At 47.8% G+C, this 24,238-nt stretch overlaps 1 protein-coding gene across 2 annotated transcripts in view; it reads right to left on the bottom strand.

Moving 5' to 3' along the window:
- The window catches only part of LOC140409544 (ADP-ribosyl cyclase/cyclic ADP-ribose hydrolase 2-like), a 50,476-nt gene extending 48,969 nt beyond the window's left edge, over positions 1-1,507 (bottom strand). For both annotated transcript variants that reach the window (XM_072497932.1, XM_072497931.1), the window contains exon 1: positions 1,275-1,507. In XM_072497932.1, the coding sequence (XP_072354033.1) occupies positions 1,275-1,498 (224 nt within the window). In that variant the 5' untranslated portion in view covers positions 1,499-1,507. The remainder of the gene's footprint in view (positions 1-1,274) is intronic.
- Between the last annotated feature and the right edge of the window lie 22,731 nt (positions 1,508-24,238).

Below are 24,238 nucleotides of genomic sequence, written 5' to 3'. Positions count from 1 at the left end.
TTTATTGTCACAAGTCGACTTACATTAACACTTGTAGCGCACAATGACTTACGCGAGACGAGAAGCGATGAAGTCGATCTAGGCTTTATTAAGCGAGACTTGTCCCCAGCAGCTCAGCAACAGAATGAGGCTGCGGGGAGAAGCTCGGGCTCTTATACTCCGCCTTCAGGGCGGAGCCAGAAGTCGGCAGGTCCAACCAGGACCCGGGACCTGTCAGCCAATAGCCTCTCGGCTTCACAGATACCACATTACCCCTAATACATACCACCACAACACTGCAATGAAGTTACTGTGAAAAGCCCCTAGTCGCCATATTCCGGCACCTGTTTGGTACGCGGAGAGACTTCAGAATTCTGAAATTACATTCCCAGCTTGCGGAGGTGGGAAACGCAGCCTGCTATTTACAGGTGGAACAGATGATCGCAAACAGGTTTTACAACTGCGTGAAACTGATTTTAACGATCCCCCAATATTTTCTGCTCCTGCCCGCCATGACACACATCGCAAATGGAAGCAAAAAATTTGTGCCACAGTCTCCAAAAACATGACAATCCTGTAAACCTCTTAATTGTAACGATCAATCATTAAGAACCTGAGTGATTAAGAACTTGTACAAATATGAACTGATCGGAGATTGCTAGCATGATTTGAAAAATGTAAATCATTTCTAACTAATCCAGTTGGATTTTCTGAGGCGGTTATAAAAGCAGTCTATCAGGAAATATCTATGGATGTTCTTTTATATGGTCTTCCGGAAATCATTTGATAAGACTCCACATACGGGATTGTTGACAAAAACAAAAGCACGTGGAATGAACCTCCTTTAGAAATAGGAGGTAAAATATAGAGTAAGTGGATGTTCTAATTAGCACTGTACTTTCCCTCGGTGGGGTTACTGGTATTGGTTGGGGATTGGGCCTAGTTGGGGTGCTCTTTCAGAGGGTTGGTGCAGACTCGATGGACTGAATGGCCTCCTTCTGCACTGCAGGGTTTCTATGATTCTAAGAATCTCTACTGGGCCCTCAGCTTTTCACTATATTTATCAATGGCTTCACAGTTGGCAATATTCTTCTTCGTGCTGTGTCCCTTTTACCAAACCATTTGCAGCACAGAGGCCATCAGACACTTGACATGACAGTTAACTCTTTCCGTCATATGTCTTTCCCATGAGAGTTAAGCATGTATATTGATGGAGAAAATACGTGAACAGTTGTTCAGAGAGCTGTGCCAATCTGTATTTCCATGAATATATTGTGAAGAAACTATTGTCTTACCCTATTGTAGGATTCACGACTCTGATATAGTTGTAACATCTGCCAATTATGATCTCCTCCAAGTTGTGAACTGTACCAACTCCATGCCATGAATTTATTGCTGCACCTTCTGAAGTTGAACAATTCAGCAGCAGGATTGCAAGTAGAAACATGCTCCGTTTTGACATTTTGGAAACTTGAAGAGTCTCACTTTTGAAATAGCTCTTGCAGTGAAAGTTCCACATCTTCACTAAGCCTTGAGCATATCAGAACTGTATTATGGAAAAATAAATGGGTCACATATATGTAATAATTAACTAGTTGAAGGACTATTAAAACGACAGATGCTTAATATTGAACACAAACAGAAAATGCTCAAAATTATCAGCAGTTCAAGCAATGCTTGTAAAAAGAGAGGATTTAATAATTGGGGTGGTGAGGATGTGTGGGTAGAATTGGACACAATGGTGTCCATCAACACATGGGAAGCTCTTTCTCACCCAGTAATTCCAGATACATAGAGGGACTGAGACAACCATTAAAAATGTGACAATTTTCTGGGGAAAATAAGGGGAAGTAGATTTAGGACTGAGTTTAGGAGGAACTTCTTCACCCAAACGGTTGTGAATCTATGGAATTCCTTGCCCAGTGAAGCAGTAGAGGCTCCTTCATTAAATGTTTTTAAGATAAAGATAGATAGTTTTTTGAAGAATAAAGGGATTAAGGGTTATGGTGTTCGGGCCGGAAAGTGGAGCTGAGTCCACAAAAGATCAGCCATGATCTCATTGAATGGCGGAGCAGGCGCGAGGGGCCAGATGGCCTACTCCTGCTTCTAGTTCTTATGTTAACCATTTTATTCCTGCGAAACTAGTTCTCCTTATGGCTCCACACAAAAAACCCTGTACTTGCTATTGCCTCAGCGCTGGCCCAGGGCTCCCAAGCCCTGGTTGACAAGATGAAAAGTGAAGTCTGATTATGGGGGACAACTGTTTTATCTGTTCACTGCCAGGTCTAGTTCGGTCACATAAAGCACTTTTGGGTACTCATCTTATCTACTAAAACAGCTCATTAATCCAGGATGATCCTGGAGTGCAAGGATAACCACCTAGTTCTTTTATTTTACTGCAAACCATCTACTTAATCATCTGTCATTCCTCCCCCCCCCCCCCCCCACCCTCCTCCATCTTCACCACCAACAATAAGTGTGAGGAACTCGTGGACTTTTTTGTTACAAAGATTGAAATCTTCCAGACAACTGAACCTGCTTCTTCCTTCCATTCCTCGAACCCACCAGGATAAATTGCCTTCAATTAAAGTTCCCTCCTAACCTTGAACCCATGTTCTCTAGTTTCTCTCTTGTCTCCCTTCATGACTTCTCTGAACTCATCTTGCCCATGTGACGCACCTCCAGGTCCTCAGTTCTAATTCCATGAAACTGCTGAACACCCAAATCCCCTTCCACAACCTCATGTTAGCTGGAGCTTTGTCAAGGCAAGGTTCTACTCTACTCTATCTTATGGTTTGGGACATTTACCTAATATTCCATTAATACATTCACAAATTAATTCATCTCTAACGGTTACTATAATTGAAGTCACTATAAATTTAATTTATCCGAACAGTTTATCTCTAGCTAACGCTATCTAAGCTACTCTCATGCTGCTGGTGAATATCAAAGAACTTATATTCAGTACAAAATTTAAAACAGCAGCATCACATTTCTACTTAATCCTAATAAAGTTAAAGAGGTACGTGGTTTATTTTTAGCAGCGATTGTTACATGAGTTCAATTTTGTTGAATTCCAAAGAAGAGGGCTCGGACTGTATATAACGGGGAGCGGGAGGCTTTTGCTCGGCATTTACGGAGTCGGAGTGTCTGAATGACACTGTAGATTATTGCAATTACTAGAAGGGCTTCTACTATGTATGAAAGGGGGATCCATTTGGCAATGTTTTCGTACCAGGTGCGGGTTTCGATGTCTGTCTTTATGTGTGGTGTAGTGTCCGGGCTGGTGGTGGCCTGTTGTGTGGTAGTATTCGGGGCTGGTGTGGGGTTTGTAACAAAAGTCCGTTGCGCGCGCAGTTGCAGAAGTCCAGCGATGATCCAAACGCATGTCAGCAGTCCTTGCTTCATCCTGTGTTGTCTGTTTTCCATGTAATCCTGTGGATGCAAGCATAGTATCTGTTATTATCTTTGGTTAAATCTCATTTTATTTGTCTTTCTCTCCTTACTCCAATTACCCGTTATGATTGTCACCATGTGTGACTCCCTCATTTTTTTTTTTTGAAATACCATTTTGGAGAGACAAGAGATGCAAATTTTTAAAGTACAGAGACTCTCGCATCTTGTGGTCGATGCGGGGAGTGGTCGGACAATTTATTTGACCAGTCTTTCCTTACTTGCAACCAGTGATGGCTGAGGCTTATCTTAACCAGCTGAATTTCAGGGCGGCCAGTTTTATAGATTTTCGTCCCAGGGCTCAGAGGTAGTTCTCAGCAGCATGTATAGCAGCAGTGAGCAGCAACCAATTGTGTCATATGTGTAAATAGCATGTGGGGAATGACCAGGCGGCCGCGGGAGGTAAAGGAAAGAAGGGGTGAGCGTACGGAACGTGGCGAAATACATTCTTTATATCACAACCAAAGAGAGAGTGGAGAAGGTGAAACTAAGGGCTTGCCAAAGGCAACGCAGAGTATAGAGAACCATTCCAGAGCGTATGAAGTGAAGGGAACATGAGGTGCGTGTGGGCCGCTGCAGGAGAGGAATGGGTGGAATCCCCGGGTAGGGTGAGAGTTAGTGCCGATACTCCACTACCCGAGCTTAACTGACCGGATGAATTTGGGGTCCTCAGGTAGGGCGGGGATCAGTGCCGTGATTCCTTACCTGGGTGACCTGGGTGAACGGGAAGAGTTTGTAGTCATGTGGAAACCTGTCATAAAGACTGGGAGAACAGTGATCTGTTTCCCAACAAATATGTGCCTTTAACTGACATTGGGCATCTTACCCTCGAATCAGAAGAGTAATTTTGTGTCGGACGACATGAATTAAAACGATGTGGTAGAAGAAGGAAAAAGGCGGACAGGCTCCATCAGAACTTTGGACACCTTAATACTTAGGTGGTGTCTCTTTCTAATCATCTGGACACCTCAGGGTTCTGTACCAAACAGTGTTGTAAAAACTTTACTGAAACGAGACTCAGTATCTGAATCATCACCATCTCCCGGTTGCCAGACTCGTGTCTGCCGTTTCTGTGCCTTGACCACGTGAGCCGTTGGATGGTCCAAACCGTCGTGCCTTACAAGTCTACAAGAGTTGTTGCAGTGCCAAAGAGGGGCTTGTTTGTTATGAGGCGTAGGGGCGTTGGGAGTGGAGTGCAAGTCACTGTGGCGGTGGCTGGCGGAGGGCATATAAGGGGTAAAAGTTATCTAAGTCGTGGTTCCGGGGGCTGGGGTGACTGGTGGCAGAGAGATCGTGCCAGGGTTCAGGGATATTAATCAAATCCGGGAGGCTCTCGCTGTCTTCGGAGTCAAGTGCAAGGTGAAAGTCTGTACCTGTGGGCGGAGACAAGTTCGGATCTGTGGGCGTAGACAAGGGATTAATGCCGGCATGGCTGGGGGAGGTTTGGCATAGGGGTCAGACTAGGTTGTCGATAGGCGGGGCATAATCGTCTCCTATTGCCAGAGAGATGTGGTGGGAGTGGCTACATTGTGATCCGTAGACTTTGAGTTGGTTGATTTGGAACCAGTTTTACCATTGGGGTACGTTATCTTGTACAGGGAGGGGCTCACTTTGTCTGAAATGGAGTAGGGTCCTGCAAATTTGGGGGAGAGGAAAGAACTGGGGTTGTAAAGTGAAACCATTACTTGCTGACCGACTGTGTACTCTACGGGGTGGACGGTTTTGTCAAAGCAGGTTTACTCTGCTTCCTTCTAGCGCCTAATCGGACAGTTTCAGCGAGTTGTGCCGCTTTAATGTTAGCTGTAACCTGTTGGACTGCTTTATCGTAGGTGAGGGCGGTTACTGTAGGGCTTGCCAGATCGAGGCCTAATAAATATTCAATACCCTTCATGGGCCATCTGGTCATGAGAGTGTGGGGGGTGAAACCTGTGGAACTGGAAACGGTGTTCCGAATAAATATGAGAGCAAATAGGAGGATTGTGTCCCACGTGGTATTGTTCTGTTGCACCATCTTCCTAATGGTCGCTTTTAAAGTTTGATTCATTCTCTCGGCAATGCCACTGGATTGGGGGTGATATGTTATATGGAATTTCTACCTGATCCCAAAAATTGTTAAAACATTTTGCATGAATCTGCCGGTGAAGTGGGAACCTTGGTCTGACTCAATGCTGCAGGGGAGACCCCAGAGTGTGAATATCTGTTGGGTCAAAATCTTAGCGGTGGCCTTTGCTGTGTTTGTCTGTGAGGGAAATGCTTCTACCCATTTAGTAAAGGTGTCGATTACAACCAGCACGTACTTGAAGCCGTCTCTGCAAGGGGGAAGGGGGCCAATGTAATCGATTTGCAAATTTGTCCAAGGGCCATTCACAGGTCGGGTGAGGTGTAATTGTCCTTTCTTTGAGTAACATTCGGGATTGTTCTGAGCACAGATAAGGCAATAGTCGACATAATGGGTTACATTGCTTTTTAAATCAGGCCACCAACACAAAGGTCCTAAATGGGCAATGGTATTGTCTATCCCCTGATGTCCGTGTCCGTCATGGAATTGGTAAATGAGCTGGTTTCTGTCCTGGGTGGGGACCACATAAATTCTGTTTTTTAAAACTATGCCGTCCTGTACAGTCAGTGCGTCCTTCCATTTACCATAGGGGGCTGGGAAGGTGCGTCTAAAGCCTGAGGGTGTTGTCTGCTTTTTGGGCTTGAGATAGATTCTCAATATTGGTCTGGGAAACCTGGACTGAGTGTATCGGTTCGCTTTCGGGTGGCTGCCAGAAGTGACCATGGCATGATCCTGCTTTAGCTAAGGCACCCTTTACATTACTGGGTGGGGAGGAGCAATTATGGCTTCTTACATTAATGATACCGTATGTGCGATCTGAGGCTGTCCTGAGAATGTGCTTTAACAACGGGGCAGAGGGTAGGGGTTTTCCATCGGTTGAAACAAAACCTCGAGATTCCCACAGGAGCAGGAATTCTGTTAAACTGTTGCACACATACATGCTGTCCGAGTGTATGTCTGCGGGAGTTGGAAAAGAGTCGGGGTGCAGAATTACATAGGCTATGGCTGCGAGTTCTGCTGCTTGTGAACCTCGGTGGCCGGGCAATTTTAAAGAGATCTCTTCTAGTGGGCGACCCTGCGCATCTTCCACGTAAATTCCACAACCATAAGACCATAAGACATAGGAGCGGAAGTAAGGCCATTCGGCCCATCGAGTCCACTCCACCATTCAATCATGGCTGATTTCAACTCCATTTACCCGCTCTCTCTCCATAGCCCATAATTCTTCGAGAAATCAAGAATTTATCAACTTCTGTCTTAAAGACACTCAACGTCCCGGCCTCCACCGCCCTCTGTGGCAATGAATTCCACAGACCCACCACTCTCTGGCTGAAGAAATTTCTCCTCATCTCTGTTCTAAAGTGACTCCCTTTTATTCTAAGGCTGTGCCCCCGGGTCCTGGTCTCCCCTGCTAATGGAAACAACTTCCCTACATCCACCCTATCTAAGCCATTCATTATCTTGCAGTAATTCTAACTCCATTTTCGAATGTGAAAGAACCGTCTACATACATTTTTTAAGTATCTCCTGTGGTTTGGGAATCCTGTGTCTTATGTCTGCTCATGGGTGTAGTGACTTTGGGATAAAGGGTCCTGTGTGGTGTTGGGCTGCTATGATCTGGCACTCATGTGGGGTCCCTGCATATTGGAGATTATCGGCCAGATCTGTGTGGGTTTTGGTGCATTTTACCCTCATGTCCCTGCCTTGTAACAGTAGTGTCCAGCGAGCTGCTCTGATTTGCATGACTGAACCATCCTTTAATCTACCGTCTAGTAATAGTTGCGTGGGGTGTGCTCGGTCAGGATCGTGACTGGGTTGAGGCCTGTGATATACGCAAAGTACTGTACTGCCCAAAAGACTGCAAGCAAGTGCCGTTCGCAAGCTGAGAATACTTGCTCTATGGGGTCTAATACTCTTGAGGCATAGACTATGGGTCCTAAGTGATTGTGTCGTTCTTGCAGGAGCATTGCTGACAGGATTCGGTCTGTGGTTGCTACTTCTATGGCATAGGGCAAGTCTGGGTCTGGAACTTGTAAAGCGGGGGCTGTGCCTAGGGTGCGTTTTAAATCGTCAATGGCGCCTGTGTACTGTGGAAGCCATTCCCATGGGGCATTCTTTTTAAGGAGCTCTGAGAATGGGGCAGCTTTGGTGGCAAAACCATCTATATAATTTCTGCAATATCCTACCAAACCTAGGAATGACCAGAGGCAATTTAATGATGGACTCGATCTGTTTTTGCTCAATTTCTCTCTTCCCGTGGGTGATGATGGTGTCTAAATAAAGAACCTTTTCCTTTAAAATCTGGGCCTTTTTAGGGTTTACCATTCATTCGATTGATTGCAGTAAGCCTAGTAATTCAGATAAGAGCTCCATGTGTTCCTCTTTTGTGTCCGTTTGCAAGAGCAGATCGTCTACATATTGTATTAGGCATTCGGGTCGGGTAAATTTAGAAAGTCAATTGGCCAATTGTCGGTGGAAAATGGAGGGGGAGTTATGGAATCCTTGAGGGAGGCATGTCCACGTGAACTGCTGCCCTTGAAACGTAAATGCGAATTTATACTGGCAGGCCCTGTCTAACAGGGTGGACCAAAAGCCATTGCTGATGTCCAGCACTGTGAAATACTTTGCCTGGACTCCCTGTTTGAGCATGGTCGCGGGACTCGTGGCAACAGTGGGGGCTGCGAAAGGGGTTACCTTATTAAGTTCTCGGTAGCCGATCGTTAGTCGCCATGAACCATCAGGCTTCTTTACGGGCCAAATGGGGGCATTATTTGTGGAAGCTACGGGTCAAATAAGTCCTTGGTTAATAACCTTGTTAATAACCTTTGAAATCTCACCCGCAACTTGCTGTGGGAAACCGTATTGCTTTTGCGGCTTTGGATCGGGACCTGAAATCTTCACTGTACCAGGGATCTTCCCACAGTCGTGTTTGTGTTGTGCGAACAAAGCTTTGTGATTTATGAGGGCCTCTCTAATTGTTTGCGGATTAAACCGATAGTCCCCTACTGAACAAATCCTGTTTTCATAATCCCCTACTGTGAGTGTAGCGGGAGCCCTAGCTGTTTTAGCCATTCGCCAGACACATTTGTTTACTGGGTCAAACAAAAGGTTATGGGAGTTCATAAAGTCAATGTCTAAGATGTGTTCTGTGATTTGGGGTAAGTCAACTAAAATGACGGGGTGTTTGGTGCTAATGTTCCCTATCTGGATGGGTATGGGAGCTGTAATATATATCCTTGTTGCATGTGACCTGTGAATCCACTCAGGGTGATGGTGTCTGTGGTGGGCCGTTTGTCCTGTTGAAACATGGTGGAGGAGTTTAAAGTGGTGCGGGATCCTCCTGTGTCCCAAAGAAAATTGACTGTATGTCCCCGGACTGCGCCTGTAACTACTGGTCTGCCTGATTTGTCCCAGCGTGTGTCACAGACCCAAGTTGGGAAGTCCGAACACCGTCAATCTAGGGAGTTAAACACTAAGTCATCTGAATAGCGCAAACATTATGCATGGACCTAACATTATTCCAATGTGGGGGGTTTGGTTGTTGGTATCGTTGATTGTTCGGGGAATTTTGTCAGCAATCGTGGGCGTAATGTCCTATGTGGCCATAATTGTAACAACCTCGTGGTGCCTGTGCTCTGGGGTGCTGTCCCTCGTGTCTACCCTCATTTATCCATGCTGGGTCCTGGCTAGTCCTAACTGGGTGCATGCTTGCATCTATATTGTCCTGACTGTCTGTCGGTGTAGGGTTTGTTCCCATGTTCTAGAAAGTCGTTGTACCCAAACCTCATTGTGTGTGTGGTCTGCAGGGTCGTAGTTTACACAAGCCTTTTGACCTGCGTCTGTGGCATGCGAGACTAAGGTGCGGGACCATTTAGTGGTGTCCTCCTCATTTAGATGTGCGCGGTTCAATTGTCCATAGACTGCCATGAAATTAATCCATAGACGACCAGCAAACGCGGTCGGGTGTTCTCCCTTCTTTTGCCTGCAGTGATTTAAACCCTCGACTGGATCTCCTTTGTTATATCCGATGGCATCGAGTATGGCTGTTTTCATTTCCTGTAGGGTTCCTCCTGCTACATTTTGGGGTTCTGGCAAAGCTGACCTTACAGACTGGCTAAGGCTCATAACTATTAGCTTTACTTCCTCCCTCTCATGTAGGCCGTACATAACCTTTTGTTGGCGCAGAGCAATGCCCCATATGGGAGGAAGAGTTGAGCTCCTCAACGAAGCTGTGCGGATCTGCGGTGGGCTGGAATGGAATAATATTTGTGCAAGTGTTTCTTAATTGGGTTATGGATAGTGGGATGGTGTAAACGATATCAGGCCCATCCTGATCCAATGACTTGCATTGTGTGGTAACCGGATTCATGGGGGTCGAATTGTGAGTGCGGGTGTGTGCTGCCTGTGCAGTCGGTGCTGCGGGTACTTTTCTTTTTGGGGCGTGGGGGGGTTTGATTTTAATTTCACGTGTCCTCTACGTATTTTTGGGCGCTTTCGTTTAACTCTTGCCGATCAGCAGCATCTTCCTCATCTAAATCCTGCCCGAAAGTGTACCTGAAGCCATTCTGTACTGTGAGTAGCGACTGTAACGTTTCTATCTTCTGTCGGCATTTAGCATGGTCAACGGTACTCTGCCTCTATTCCTTAGTGGCGTTGTGGGGCGCTCTCAAAGCTGCTTTTAAATCTGCGCATTTGTTGGTTAGCTGGGCGACCTGTTGTTCTGTTTCCTCTCTTACCAGGACTGCGTGCTGTGTATCTTGGTAGGCTTTATCGTACTGGGTCTGGAAGCTACTAAGGTGAACTAGACAAGATTGATGTGCGCGCTTTACATTGGCCATTTCCTTATTCTTAGCTGCTAACTGTTCCCGGAGTTGTTCAATTATCTTCTCGCTTTCGTTACTGTTTCCCTCGTTCTTTTCTTCCTTCTCAATTAACTGCCTATGGAGCGTCTTCACGACCTCCTCTGTGCCTCGCAACTGTGCCAAACAGGACACTATTGCCATCGGCTTTCTGACTTTCCTTACGTTTTTCTTGTGAACCTCTCTTAGGTTCTTCCATCAAGTCTTTCCTATCTTTCCTGGACCTGACTCATCATTAGTGCAAAAATGTGACCAAAGGGGCCATCCTTTCCCCTTTAAGTATTTCCTCAACTCTTCCTCCCATATGGGGCATTGCTCTGCTCTGTTGGTCGCTGCGACCTCGGGTTCCTGTGGATTCAACAATCTTTCCATTGCTTTAGTGGCCATTACTTCTCTTAACTCTTTCTCTACTTTTAATTTGGGACAGGAGAATAAGGCGGCGATTTGAACAGCGGGTATGGCTTAAGCTATTTTCCGACTCACAATCCCTCAATAGTTGTACACAATTCTAACGAGTTTACCTTACTCTTCCATTAGGTAGGCATGCGGGTTAGTACACACTTCTGAAATTCAGTTATTTGGTTGATATGGGACTTGCACTTGTGGTTCTTTCTCTTTCTCGCAGTTGGATTCAAAGTTTGTGGGTTCTCTCGGAGTGACAAAGTCACTTCTAATGGAGTCCCGTCAGAGGTCGCCAATAATGTTGCTTTATTTATTTATCTTGGTGAACCACAAGCCTTTCCCTTATATCGATCAAATGACCACACAACCAGTAAGTTAGTTCAAAAGATGGTTTATTTACATACACAAGAGTTATCTCAACATGCAAACACAATATTTACTACGAGTTAAGCTACACCTATCAGTTACAATAACCTATACTTAACTTCAGGGTGACTGGCACTGTACAAATGGATAAAGGCCTTTATCTGGATTTTACTTGGCTGGTTCGAAGAAAGTGGCTCTGTCTATGCTGGGCTCAGCTGTCAGGTAGCGATCGTTAGTCTTGAACTTAGCTGGCTGTTCCTGCTACAATTGAGTTAGGCACAGGCCGGATCCAAGAGAGAGAGAACATATGACTGCACTCTCTTTTATTTCCCTGGGATTTTGCACTCTTTGGGGCGGTCCTTAACCTTGGACCCAATAGTTTGACAGGGCTCTGATCACTCTCTTCGATTTCAGCCAATAAAGCGGCGGGTGCCTTGGTAGCTGGTTGGGTCTTTAGCGGTCATTGACCTTGGCAGTTGTGTTTTCTGAACAAGGGTGTGGCACCGATCAGTCTGTGGCTGTACCGGTTGCTTTATTGGAGTTCTATTGTCCTGGGAAATTGGGCCATTGAAATGTAAACAAGTGGGGGTTTCGGTCAGGTCTAGTTACCTATGTTTTAGATACACATAGGCTGTGTATCTGTCTGAGGCCTGGGTTGGCCATCATTCCCATGGTCCTTTGCAGGTGGCCATCTTAGATGGCTACAGAAGAAATGTCCTACTATGAAATATTGGGAAGACCAAATCTGTTGTATTTGGTCTCCGCTATAAACTCTATTCTCTAGTTACTAACTCCATCCCCTCATCGCCACTATCTGAGGCTGAACCAGATTGTGTTCACCTCATTGAGAAATTTGACTCCTCACAATCACATATTCCTGCCATCGCTCATTTCCATATCCGTATCATTGGCTGACTCTGCCCCTGCCTCAGTTCATCTGTTGCTCAAAGCCTCCATACTTGAGGTCAATCAAAACTCTGTTACTCCATGTCCTAATTTGCACCACTCCCGTTCATTGATCACTAATGCACTCATTGATTAATATTGGCTACTGGTCAAGCAACAGCATGGTTTTAAAATTCTCATTCTTGTTTTCAATTCCTCTCATGGCCTCGTCCCTCCCTATCTCTGTAATCTCCTCCAGCTCTACAACCCTGCAAGATATCTACACTCATTTAATTGAGCAACCGTAATTTTCATTGGCCCATCATTGGTGGCCATGCCTTCAACTATTGAGATCCTAAACTCAAGAATTCAATTACATCTCTCTTTCTTCCTTTAAAATGTTTCTTAAAACTTACCTCTTTGACCATGCATTTGACAATCTGCCTAGTGGTGTGGATTTATACAATCCGTACAGTTCAGAAGGAGGTCATTTGGCCCATCGAGTCTGCACCTACTCTTCAAAAGACCACTTTGCCTCGGCCCAATCCCCCACCCTATTCCTACAAACCTACCCTAAGGGCCAATTTAGCCAATCCACCTACCCTGTACATCTTTGGACTGTGGAAGGAAAACGGAACACCCGGAGGAGACCCACGCAGACACGTGGAAAATGTACAACTCCACAGACAGTCACACGAGGTCGGAATCGAACCCGGGTCACTGGCGCTGTGAGGCAGCAGTGCTAACTACTGTGCCGACCCCAATTTACAATTTATAATAAAACACACAATGCCTCGGTACAGGGCATGGAGCAATGGGGGACCCCCTGGCCGGTGTCTGTGGGCACCAATCAAAGCCTGATGACTCTGCATTTGCTGATGGGCTCCACCATCAGCAGGCAATGCAGAGTGATATCAAACTCTGATTGGGTGAGACTCTTAGATCATAAAAACAGACTGGTCCGAACTTTGAGACGCACATGCACAAGGAACGGGAGGTGACTAGGCCAGGAGGGAGAGAGGAAGGTGCAGAAGATCCTGTGAGTTACTTCCGCGAAAAAGGCGCAGCCAGCAGATTTCTCGACCCAGGGCTGAGGGCAGGCCAGTCAGCAAGGCAAGACGAGGCGAGGGGCGACTCGACCCAGCCAGGGCTGAGGGCAGGCCAGCCAGTAACATCAAGGTGCAGAATCAAGCTGTGGTAATACCAGGTATTGCAGTACCTGAGAGGTGAATGACCATTGGCTAGACCGAGGGGTCTACCATTGGATAATATACATAGCCCCGCCCTGAGAGGCGGGGCAAAAGAACCAATGCCATCCCAGCAGCCTTCACTTTCTGTATCACCGCTGCTGGGTACAGTTCTAGCTGATTAAAGCCGATTAGATATGACCCCTCTTTGTCTCGAGAGTATTGATTGTGCATCAATTTAATCAGCTAGTACCTTTGAAGGATGGATCTCCGCATCAAGCCGGCGTGCCTTCAGCTCAGCCCTCACGCAGAAAACTCTGCTGCTATTTTTAAGCATTGGCTGGCGTGTTTTGAGTGCTACCTCGAAACGGCTGCCGACACCCCCATGGAAAGGCAGAAGATACACCTCCTACGCTCGCGGGTCAGCCTGGCGATCTACCCCCTGATCGAAGGGGCGGCGAACTATGCTGCAGCCATGGAGCTGCTAGAAGGACATTACGTTTGTCCACTGAACCAGGTCTACGCTCGTCACCTGCTGGCAACGAGACGACAGAGCCCAGATGAGACACTCGAAGACTTCTACCGGGCACTATGCCGCGGTCTGCCTAGCCCGCGCTGTGGCCGCGGTATCCAGCGACCACCATTCTTCCAGGTCCCGGCTGTCCAAGGCCCACCGTGGCCGTTCTTTCAGGTCCCGGCAGCCCAAGGCCCACTGCAGTCCTTTTTCCAGGTCCCGCCAGCCCAACGCGCACCGCAGCCTTTGTCCCTCCAGGCAGCGTGCGACCCTCGGACGTGGCCATTTTGCCCCCCGGCAACCACGCTGGATGGGTGGGCGCCGCCATTTTGTCCCTCGCCGCCGCCATCTTTGGAGTCCCCGTCCCCGGACTCCATGTGCGACCCATGGCCGGCACCATCTTGGATGGGGCGTCAATCCCCCAGCATGGCTGACTACGCGCTGCCCAACCAGAACTCCTTGCTGCAGCTGGCCTCCGTTACCCTGGATCAGAGTCGGCCCCGGACGCTAGCGAAGGCCACCACAACGATCGCCATCAACGGTCACGTGACGTCGTGCCTGATCGACTCCGGGAGCACAGAAAGCTTCGTCCACCCCGACACGGAAGTCCTCCTCCGGGACCTCGCTCCCCACCTGGCTAGCGACACCCGCACCCGTCCTGCTGCGGAAACATGTGAGGGTGCACAAGTCGGACCCGTTGGTCGAGAGGGTCCACCTGCTGCATGCCAACCCCCAGTACGCCTACGTAGCTTTCCGCGACGGCCACCAAGACATGGTCTCCCTTCGGGACCTGGCGCCCGCCGGAGCCCCACGCGCACCCGCGCCATTGCCCCCCCCCCACCCGCAGCACCTGACCGGAGGGTCAGTATTGCCGCTGGAGCCCCTACCCAGCGCCGAACAGGCACCGACGCCCCCTACAGGCGCCCCTCTCCCTGCCCACTTTTCGCCCCAACAGCCTAGGGGTGACGAAACTGCCTGGGAGGAAGACACTACGTTCCCGGAGTCACAACCGCTGGGGCCCTCACCAGGATCACCGCCAAAACTCAGACGTTCCAGAAGGACGACCAGGCCACCCGATGGTCTGATTGCTGCACCATGAAACGAAAAAAAAAAAGAAACTTTCTCTGTTACCCTCGACATCATGGTACCTGCAATACCTGGTCCTACTGCGCAAAAGGCGACAGTAACACTGGCCATCACCCCGCTGGGTTCTTTTTAACAGGGGGTGAATGTGGTAATACCAGGTATTGCAGTACCTGAGAGGTGAATGACCATTGGCTAGACCGAGGGGTCTACCATTGGATAATGTACATAGCCCCGCCCTGAGAGGCGCGGTATAAGAACCAATGCCGTCCCAGCAGCCTTCACTTTCTGTATCACCGCTGCTGGGTACAGTTCTAGCTGATTAAAGCCAATTAGATATGCCTCACCTTGTCTCGAGGGTATTGATTGTGCATCACAAGCCCAGCACAAGGAGTTGACAAGTGAGGCAGGAGGTTGCTGTGAAGACTCCAGGTGAGTGAGGTTAGTGAACTGTGAGAATGGGGGAGTGTGAGGGATGGGGGGAGACAGGAGGTGTAGGGGGCCCAGGAACGGAGGCGAGCACGCTGCCCTAATATTTCCTTAATTGGTTCAGTGCCAAATGTGGCTTTCTAATAACTTCTGTGAAGCTCCATGTGATGTTTATAGGCTAAAAGCATCCTATCAATACTAGTTAATCTTGTTGTAAAATTTACAGTTCACTGGTTACTTTCAAATAGGACCCAACGCAGACTTCTGTGAGTCTGAGCGGCGACCCTTTCAGTCACATTCCACACAGTAATCTGATACAAATTAAATTTCCTTCCTTTGTCAGAACTGGAAGAAATTACAGATGGGCAGCATTTAAACCGGATGCAAGAAGATGAAGGGGCATGCAGGGAAAGCACATACACAGCACGAGAAGGCACACTGAGCTGTAGAGTGTCTAAATGGAAAATAGGAGATTGTTAAATTACATTAGACAGCAAGCAATGCACAGGTCAAACTGTAGTGAGTTCCTGATGTTGATGAAAGGGATGCTGGTTTTGGGAGGTGTTGTTTATCAGTCATGTGAGCACTTTAATAGTTGTCCAACCAGTTTCTGATGTTATAAGGGATGGTCTTTTGATGGAAAATGTGAAACTTACTGCTGCCTATTCACCTAGTAATGAAGGAGCATACTGTAAATTTAACGCTGGGAAGCTTAACCGAGACACAGCCATGGAGATGATAGCATTAGCTGCCCACCCTGCAATGACTCGGATTATCATAAAACCTCAGGTGATGATTGCTAGACACCGTATGCAGAACCTTTCACATGTACTGTTTTCACCCATCACTCAGGGTGTGGCTATGCCAAGCCCCCTCACAGTTACACGCTGATTTGGCAGCACAGTGTGACTCAGAGGGAGCAGGCCAGCATTGCAATTTATGCTCAGGAGCACAACATGGCATCTGGGAGTGACAGGAACAGATGCCAGGCCACCCTGCATTCACACAGCTCCACACCCCCTCTCCTGCCCCTCACCAGAATCAGGCATTGATGAGCGAGAGAATGTTCCTGCATTAAGTAAGCATGTTTTGCATGAGACAAATCAAACCTGGAAGCCATACATGCCTATGTTTCTTATTTATTGTCATGCCAGAATGTCACAGAGGAAGCCAGTTGGCGATGGAGCAGGAGGAGAGGTGACTCACTTTAGTGAACAGAGATGCTGGCACATAATTTACCCAGGTGGCTGGCAGAACCTAGGAGATCGCCTCCACCCTCAGCACAGCAGGTGACTATGCCAGATTGTGGATACAATGTTGAAAGAGATTTCACGGCCTGCTGCAGTCTGGTCAGGTGAGTTGTCAGGCAAAAGAACACCAATGTCACAGTAATGGATGACATCTGAATGCTGAATGGTGGCAGTCTTGGCACTGTGGTAATACCAGGTTTTGCAGTACCTGAGAGGTGGATGCCCATTGGCTAGACCTAGGAGTCTACCATTGGCTAACGTACATAGCTCCGCCCTGAGAGGCGGGGTATAAGAACCAGTGCCGTCCCAGCAGCCTTCACTTTCTGTATCGAAGCTGCTGGGTACAGTTCTAGCTGATTAAAGCCGATTAGTTATGACTCACCTTGTCTCGAGATTAATTGATTGTGCATCAGGCACATACCTCTCCTATAGCAGGGGCCTGTAGGTCCACACCGTTGGGTTAAAATTTGAATGTCGATTGTGATGAATGGCCATATTAATGATCATTGTCCCTGACGGCATTATATAAGATGATCACAGCATTCTGACTGTTGTATTTCCAGGACAAGAGGGCCCACACTGCCAGGAAGATGGCTCAGACTGGGGGTTGCGTCTACAAGGCCATAATTTGAAACATTGGGGAGGAAACAATGGAGGTTGAGATGCCCTCCCAGCCCATTGTCAGGAATGAGGGATTGCCCGTAGCAGATGCCGAAGGTGGTGTTGGAGGCACTTTGGAATAGGGTGCTAATGCTGGAGGTGATCCTGTTAGTGCATTAAACAGAAGGAGACATTTGTATGAGAGGGAGTGCAAAGGTTGGGTTGCATGAAAACTGCACTGCAATTATAGTTAAAGGCAATGAATGCTGTGCGCTGCAGAATGTGAATGGCCAACTACAATTGATTCCTTCTGTTTCACACAGGTTCCAGTGACACTCGGCCAACCCCTCAGGCCATCTTGGACCTCGAGCATCAGGAGGAGGAGGAGATATCTGAGAAGACAGCATTACATTTGCCTAGCCCACAACCCACATATCTGCACATTGGAGGGATGTAGTGTATGTTTGGAGTCATTGGCATGGCGAAAGGCATCACACCAGAGTGCAGGAGGAGGTGTTAGAGTCATAGACACCAGGGTACAATCCCCCTTGGAAGATGGAGAGCAGTTATGATGTACTCCACCAGGGCCTCAGGAGTAACCTATGGAGCACAGTATTTGGAACACCAGCAGCATATATATGGACATCTTGTGGAGTTCCCTGGGGCAATACGAACTTGTGCACTGAGAGTGGAGGAGTCCATGTTCGGTAGTTCGAACTCATGAACTCCAACCATGAGGGAATGGCTAATCTCATGGAGAACCCCTGAGTGGATTATTGACCCTCACTGGTTTCTGCCTCTCATGAGAATGTCACTTTAAGAAATGTTTGGCTGCTCATGTTACTGCAGTGATGTCAGAGTGTGGGTGGAGCTGAGCTCTGGTTCTGCCTTTTAGTTTCACTTTGAGAAAAGCTTGGGTGTGCCTGTCTTTTTGGTTTCGTTTTTCAGTGTGTTGCAGCTGAAGTCAGCCAAAGCAGCTGTATTGTTGAGCTCTCTGCCATGAAGGACTATCTCTTAATCATTTGGTGAATTCAGAATTATAAATATTTTCAGTATTGAATGTAAACTCTGATGTACTTCTGTTTAGAGGTTTGTTAAGTCTTCTGGGTGTTAAAAGGATAGCATACAGACTACTTAGTGTAATATTCTTTGGGAGGTGTATTTCAATTAATGGTTGCTAAGATATTCATTGTTTGTTCTAAAAAAGTTAACTTGAGTTCATAGAATAAACATTGTTTTGTTTAAAAAAAATACTGGTCCATTTCTGCTGTACCATTCCTGTAGAGTGAGCCGTGTGCTCCCCATACCACAATCTATTGAAAGTTGTGGGTCAGGTGAACTCCATGATTCTTGGGATTCTCTAAACCCTGACCCATAACATGCCTCAGTGAGGTAACGTGATGTCTGACAGAATAACACTCTGAGTCAAATATGCAAATAAATCTCTCTTTATTGCTAATATTTACACACACATGGTTACGTATAATTGCTTACTGGCTTTAAGACTCACTACTCAAAAGCATAAGAGATACTACCCCTTCAAGGCTTGGCCAGGCGCTTGATCGGCGGTTGTCTCTGTTCACTGAGTCCCTGCTCAGGTCCTTCGTTCCTTCTGTGACTGTTGATCCTGGGTTGCACTGCCTTTGTGAATTCTGGTGTCCATTCTTATATTTTTTCCTCATGAAGGTCCGTTTACACATCTGTTATTCGTTAGCTGTTGCGGTTAGCTATTTTATGCTTGGTCAAGCAGTTTAATCTTCGTACTTTGGCCTACTTCCTCTTATCAGAGGTTGATGTAATGTTTTATCTGGGTATTCAAGCCATTGTATTGTTCAGTCTTATGACCTGTCAGGTCAGCAAATGCCTTTTTTAAAGTTTTGTGGCCTTGTGACCTGTAATGTCAGCAGAAGCCATTTTGGTCCTGGAGAGCCTTTGCCCAAGCCCTCAGCCTACATTCCCCCCTTTGATCTATTTTTATACATGTAATTTATAATTTGGATCACATTAATATAATTGTAAAGCAGAGATTTCAATCAAATACAAATATTCATTCGGTGTATTTCGATGCCTGGTACCGGGGCAGTCCCGGCACCATAGTACCTCCCAAGTTGGTACAGTACCCGCGCAGCATTTAAACAACAACCATACAACAATTAATATTGCAAAAACAATTATAAACCAAGTCACAATTTTCTGACCTAGTGTTCCCATCCACTCAAAACCAAATCCCCATCATCCGTCATCATGCAAAGCAACCACCTCCTTTCGAATGTGGCTCACCAAATTGTCAATTTTCTCTGAATTATCTGGGATGTAGGTGCAGTATTCACTCCCAATGAGATTGCAAGTATCTCTCTTTTCTGCCAGTAAGAAATTGAGGGCCATTCTATTCTGTTCGCATTGCAACCATTTCTGTGGTTATCTGCTGTGCAGCGTCAGCAGTGTCATTGGCCACTTGCTCCAATATACTTTGTATTCGCCTAATTTCTGCCATATTAGCTATTACCCCCATGGGTGGTATCATTACTCCCATAAATCGTGCTCAGGCGATGGAGCTCCTTTTTGTCCCGTCAGACAAATTATGGGATAGATGCTTCACATGGCGGATATATAAGGTATCACATATCCGATGTAACATGAACCTACCCAGTGTTCTGGCAACCAAGAATATATCATTTGTGGCCACATACAAAATAGGTTCCGTTATTGGCAGTGTACCCTCTTATTGCCTCCGGAGAAAAATGCCAGGTCCAACCTGGTCCTACTGGGTTTGTGAGGTTAGTTATGCCCTTCCACATATATCCGAACTGATCAGACACATTTATGTAGAATTTTTTTTTAATTAAATATTTTATTGAAAATTTTTGGTCAACCAACACAGTACATTGTGCATCCTTTACACAATATTATAACAACACAAATAACAATGACCTATTTTATAAACAAAAAATGAATAAATAATAAATAACAAAAATGAAAACTAGCCCTAATTGGCAACTGCCTTGTCACAAGTAACACTCTCCAAAAATATAATTTAACAGTCCAATATATAATTATCTGTAGCAACGACCTATACATACTATACAGTATATATTAACAACCCTGAGAGTCCTTCTGGTTCCTCCTCCTCCCCCCCCCCCCCCCCCCCGATCCTGGGCTGCTGCTGCTGCCTTCTTTTTCCCATTCCGTCTATCTTTCTGCGAGGTATTCGACGAACGGTTGCCACCGCCTGGTGAACCCTTGAGCCGACCCCCTTAGGACGAACTTAATCCGCTCTAGCTTTATAAACCCCGCTATGTCATTTATCCAGGTCTCCACCCCCGGGGGCTTGGCTTCTTTCCACATTAGCAATATCCTGCGCCGGGCTACTAGGGACGCAAAGGCCAAAACATCGGCCTCTCTCGCCTCCTGCACTCCCGGCTCTTGTGCAACCCCAAATATAGCCAACCCCCAGCTTGGTTCGACCCGGACTCCTACTACTTTTGAAAGCACCTTTGTCACCCCCATCCAAAACCCCTGTAGTGCCGGGCATGACCAAAACATATGGGTATGATTCGCTGGGCTTCTCGAGCACCTCGCACACCTATCCTCCACCCCAAAAAATTTACTGAGCCGTGCTCCAGTCATATGTGCCCTGTGTAATACCTTAAACTGAATCAGGCTTAGCCTGGCACACGAGGACGACGAGTTTACCCTGCTTAGGGCATCTGCCCACAGCCCCTCCTCGATCTCCTCCCCCAGCTCTTCTTCCCATTTCCCTTTTAGTTCATCTACCATAGTCTCCCCTTCGTCCCTCATTTCCCTATATATATCTGACACCTTACCATCCCCCACCCATGTCTTTGAGATCACTCTGCCCTGCACCTCTTGTGTCGGGAGCTGCGGGAATTCCCTCACCTGTTGCCTCGCAAAAGCCCTCAGTTGCATATACCTGAATGCATTCCCTTGGGGCAACCCATATTTCTCGGTCAGCGCTCCCAGACTCGCGAACTTCCCATCCACAAACAGATCTTTCAGTTGCGTTATTCCTGCTCTTTGCCACATTCCATATCCCCCATCCATTCCCCCCGGGGCAAACCTATGGTTGTTTCTTATCGGGGACCCCCCCAAGGCTCCAGTCTTTCCCCTATGCCGTCTCCACTGTCCCCAAATCTTCAGTGTAGCCACCACCACCGGGCTTGTGGTGTAGTTCCTCGGTGAGAACGGCAATGGGGCTGTCACCATAGCCTGTAGGCTAGTCCCCCTACAGGACGCCCTCTCTAATCTCTTCCACGCCGCTCCCTCCTCTCCCATCCACTTACTCACCATTGAAATATTAGCGGCCCAATAATACTCACTTAGGCTCGGTAGTGCCAGCCCCCCGCTATCCCTGCTACGCTGTAAGAATCCCTTCCTCACTCTCGGGGTCTTCCTGGCCCACACAAAACCCATGATGCTCTTTTCAATCCTTTTAAAAAAAGCCTTCGTGATCACCACCGGGAGGCACTGAAACACAAAGAGGAATCTCGGGAGGACCACCATCTTAACCGCCTGCACCCTCCCTGCCATTGACAGGGATACCATATCCCATCTCTTGAAATCCTCCTCCATCTGTTCCACCAACCGCGTTAAATTTAACCTATGCAATGTGCCCCAATCTTAGCTATCTGGATCCCCAGGTAACAAAAGTCCCTTGTTACCTTCCTCAACGGTAGGTCCTCTATTTCTCTACTCTGCTCCCCTGGATGCACCACAAACAACTCACTTTTCCCCATGTTCAATTTATACCCTGAAAAATCCCCAAACTCCCCAAGTATCCGCATTATTTCTGGCATCCCCTCCGCCGGGTCCGCCACGTATAGTAGCAAATCGTCCGCATACAAAGATACCTGGTGCTCTTCTCCTCCCCTAAGTACTCCCCTCCACTTCTTGGAACCCCTCAACGCTATCGCCAGGGGCTCAATCGCCAGTGCAAACAATAATGGGGACAGAGGGCATCCCTGCCTTGTCCCTCTATGGAGCCGAAAATATGCAGATCCCCATCCATTCGTGACCACGCTCGCCACTGGGGCCCTATACAACAGCTGCACCCATCTAACATACCCCTCTCCAAAACCAAATCTCCTCAACACCTCCCACAAATAATCCCACTCCACTCTATCAAATGCTTTCTCGGCATCCATCGCCACTACTATCTCCGTTTCTCCCTCTGGTGGGGCCATCATCATTACCCCTAACAACCTCCGTATATTCGTGTTCAGCTGTCTCCCCTTCACAAACCCAGTTTGGTCCTCGTGGACCACCCCCGGGACACATTCCTCTATTCTCATTGCCATTACCTTGGCCAGGACCTTGGCATCTACATTTAGGAGGGAAATAGGTCTATAGGACCCGCATTGTAGCGGGTCCTTTTCCTTCTTTAAGAGAAGCGATATCGTTGCTTCAGACATAGTCGGGGGCAGTTGTCCCCTTTCCTTTGCCTCATTAAAGGTCCTCGTCAGTACCGGGGCGAGCAAGTCCACATATTTTCTATAGAATTCGACTGGGAATCCATCCGGTCCCGGGGCCTTTCCCGCCTGCATGCTCCTAATTCCTTTCACCACTTCTTCTACCTCGATCTGTGCTCCCAGTCCCACCCTTTCCTGCTCTTCCACCTTGGGAAATTCCAGCCGATCCAAGAAGCCCATCATTCTCTCCCTCCCATCCGGGGGTTGAGCTTCATATAATTTTTTATAAAATGTCTTGAACACCCCATTCACTCTCTCCGCTCCCCGCTCCATCTCTCCTTCCTCATCCCTCACTCCCCCTATTTCCCTCGCTGCTCCCCTTTTCCTCAATTGGTGTGCCAGCAACCTGCTCGCCTTCTCCCCATATTCGTACTGTACACCCTGTGCCTTCCTCCATTGTGCCTCTGCAGTGCCTGTAGTCAGCAAGTCAAATTCTACATGTAGCCTTTGCCTTTCCCTGTACAGTCCCTCCTCCGGTGCTTCCGCATATTGTCTGTCCACCCTCAAAAGTTCTTGCAGCAACCGCTCCCGTTCCTTACTCTCCTGCTTCCCTTTATGTGCCCTTATTGATATCAGCTCCCCTCTAACCACCGCCTTCAACGCCTCCCAGACCACTCCCACCTGGACCTCCCCATTATCATTGAGTTCCAAGTACTTTTCAATGCACCCCCTCACCCTTAGACACACCCCCTCATCTGCCATTAGTCCCATGTCCATTCTCCAGGGTGGGCGCCCTCCTGTTTCCTCCCCTATCTCCAAGTCCACCCAGTGTGGAGCGTGATCCGAAATGGCTATAGCCGTATACTCCGTTCCCCTCACCTTCGGGATCAATGACCTACCCAGCACAAAAAAGTCTATTCGCGAGTAGACTTTATGGACATAGGAGAAAAACGAGAATTCCTTACTCCTAGGTCTGCTAAATCTCCACGGGTCTACACCTCCCATCTGCTCCATAAAATCTTTAAGTACCTTGGCTGCTGCCGGCCTCCTTCCAGTCCTGGACTTCGACCTATCCAGCCCTGGTTCCAACACCGTATTAAAATCTCCCCCCATTATCAGCTTTCCCATCTCTAGGTCCGGAATGCGTCCTAGCATCCGCCTCATAAAATTGGCATCATCCCAGTTCGGGGCATATACGTTTACCAAAACCACAGTCTCCCCCTGTAGTTTGCCACTCACCATCACGTATCTGCCCCCGTTATCCGCCACTATAGTCTTTGCCTCGAACATTACCCGCTTCCCCACTAATATAGCCACCCCCCTGTTTTTCGCATCTAGCCCCGAATGGAACACCTGCCCCACCCATCCTTTGCGTAGCCTAACCTGGTCTATCAGTTTCAGGTGCGTTTCCTGTAACATAACCACATCTGCCTTAAGTTTCTTAAGGTGTGCGAGTACCCGTGCCCTCTTTATCGGCCCGTTCAGCCCTCTCACGTTCCACGTGATCAGCCGAGTTGGGGGGCTTCCTACCCCCCCCCGCTTGTCGATTAGCCATCACCTTTTTCCAGCTCCTCACCCGGTTCCCACGCAGCTGTATCTCCCCCAGGCGGTGCCCCCCCGCCCATCCCCTCCCATACCAGCTCCACCCTCTCCCCAGCAGCAGCAACCCAGTAATTCCCCCCTCCCCCCCCCCGCTAGATCCCCCGCTAGCGTAATTACTCCCCCCATGTTGCTCCCAGAAGTCAG

This window comes from Scyliorhinus torazame, chromosome 3, assembly GCF_047496885.1.
Source record: "Scyliorhinus torazame isolate Kashiwa2021f chromosome 3, sScyTor2.1, whole genome shotgun sequence".
Lineage (NCBI taxonomy): Eukaryota > Metazoa > Chordata > Chondrichthyes > Carcharhiniformes > Scyliorhinidae > Scyliorhinus > Scyliorhinus torazame.
Note: the sequence above shows the minus strand (reverse complement) of the source record. Positions and strands in the feature narration are given on the sequence as shown.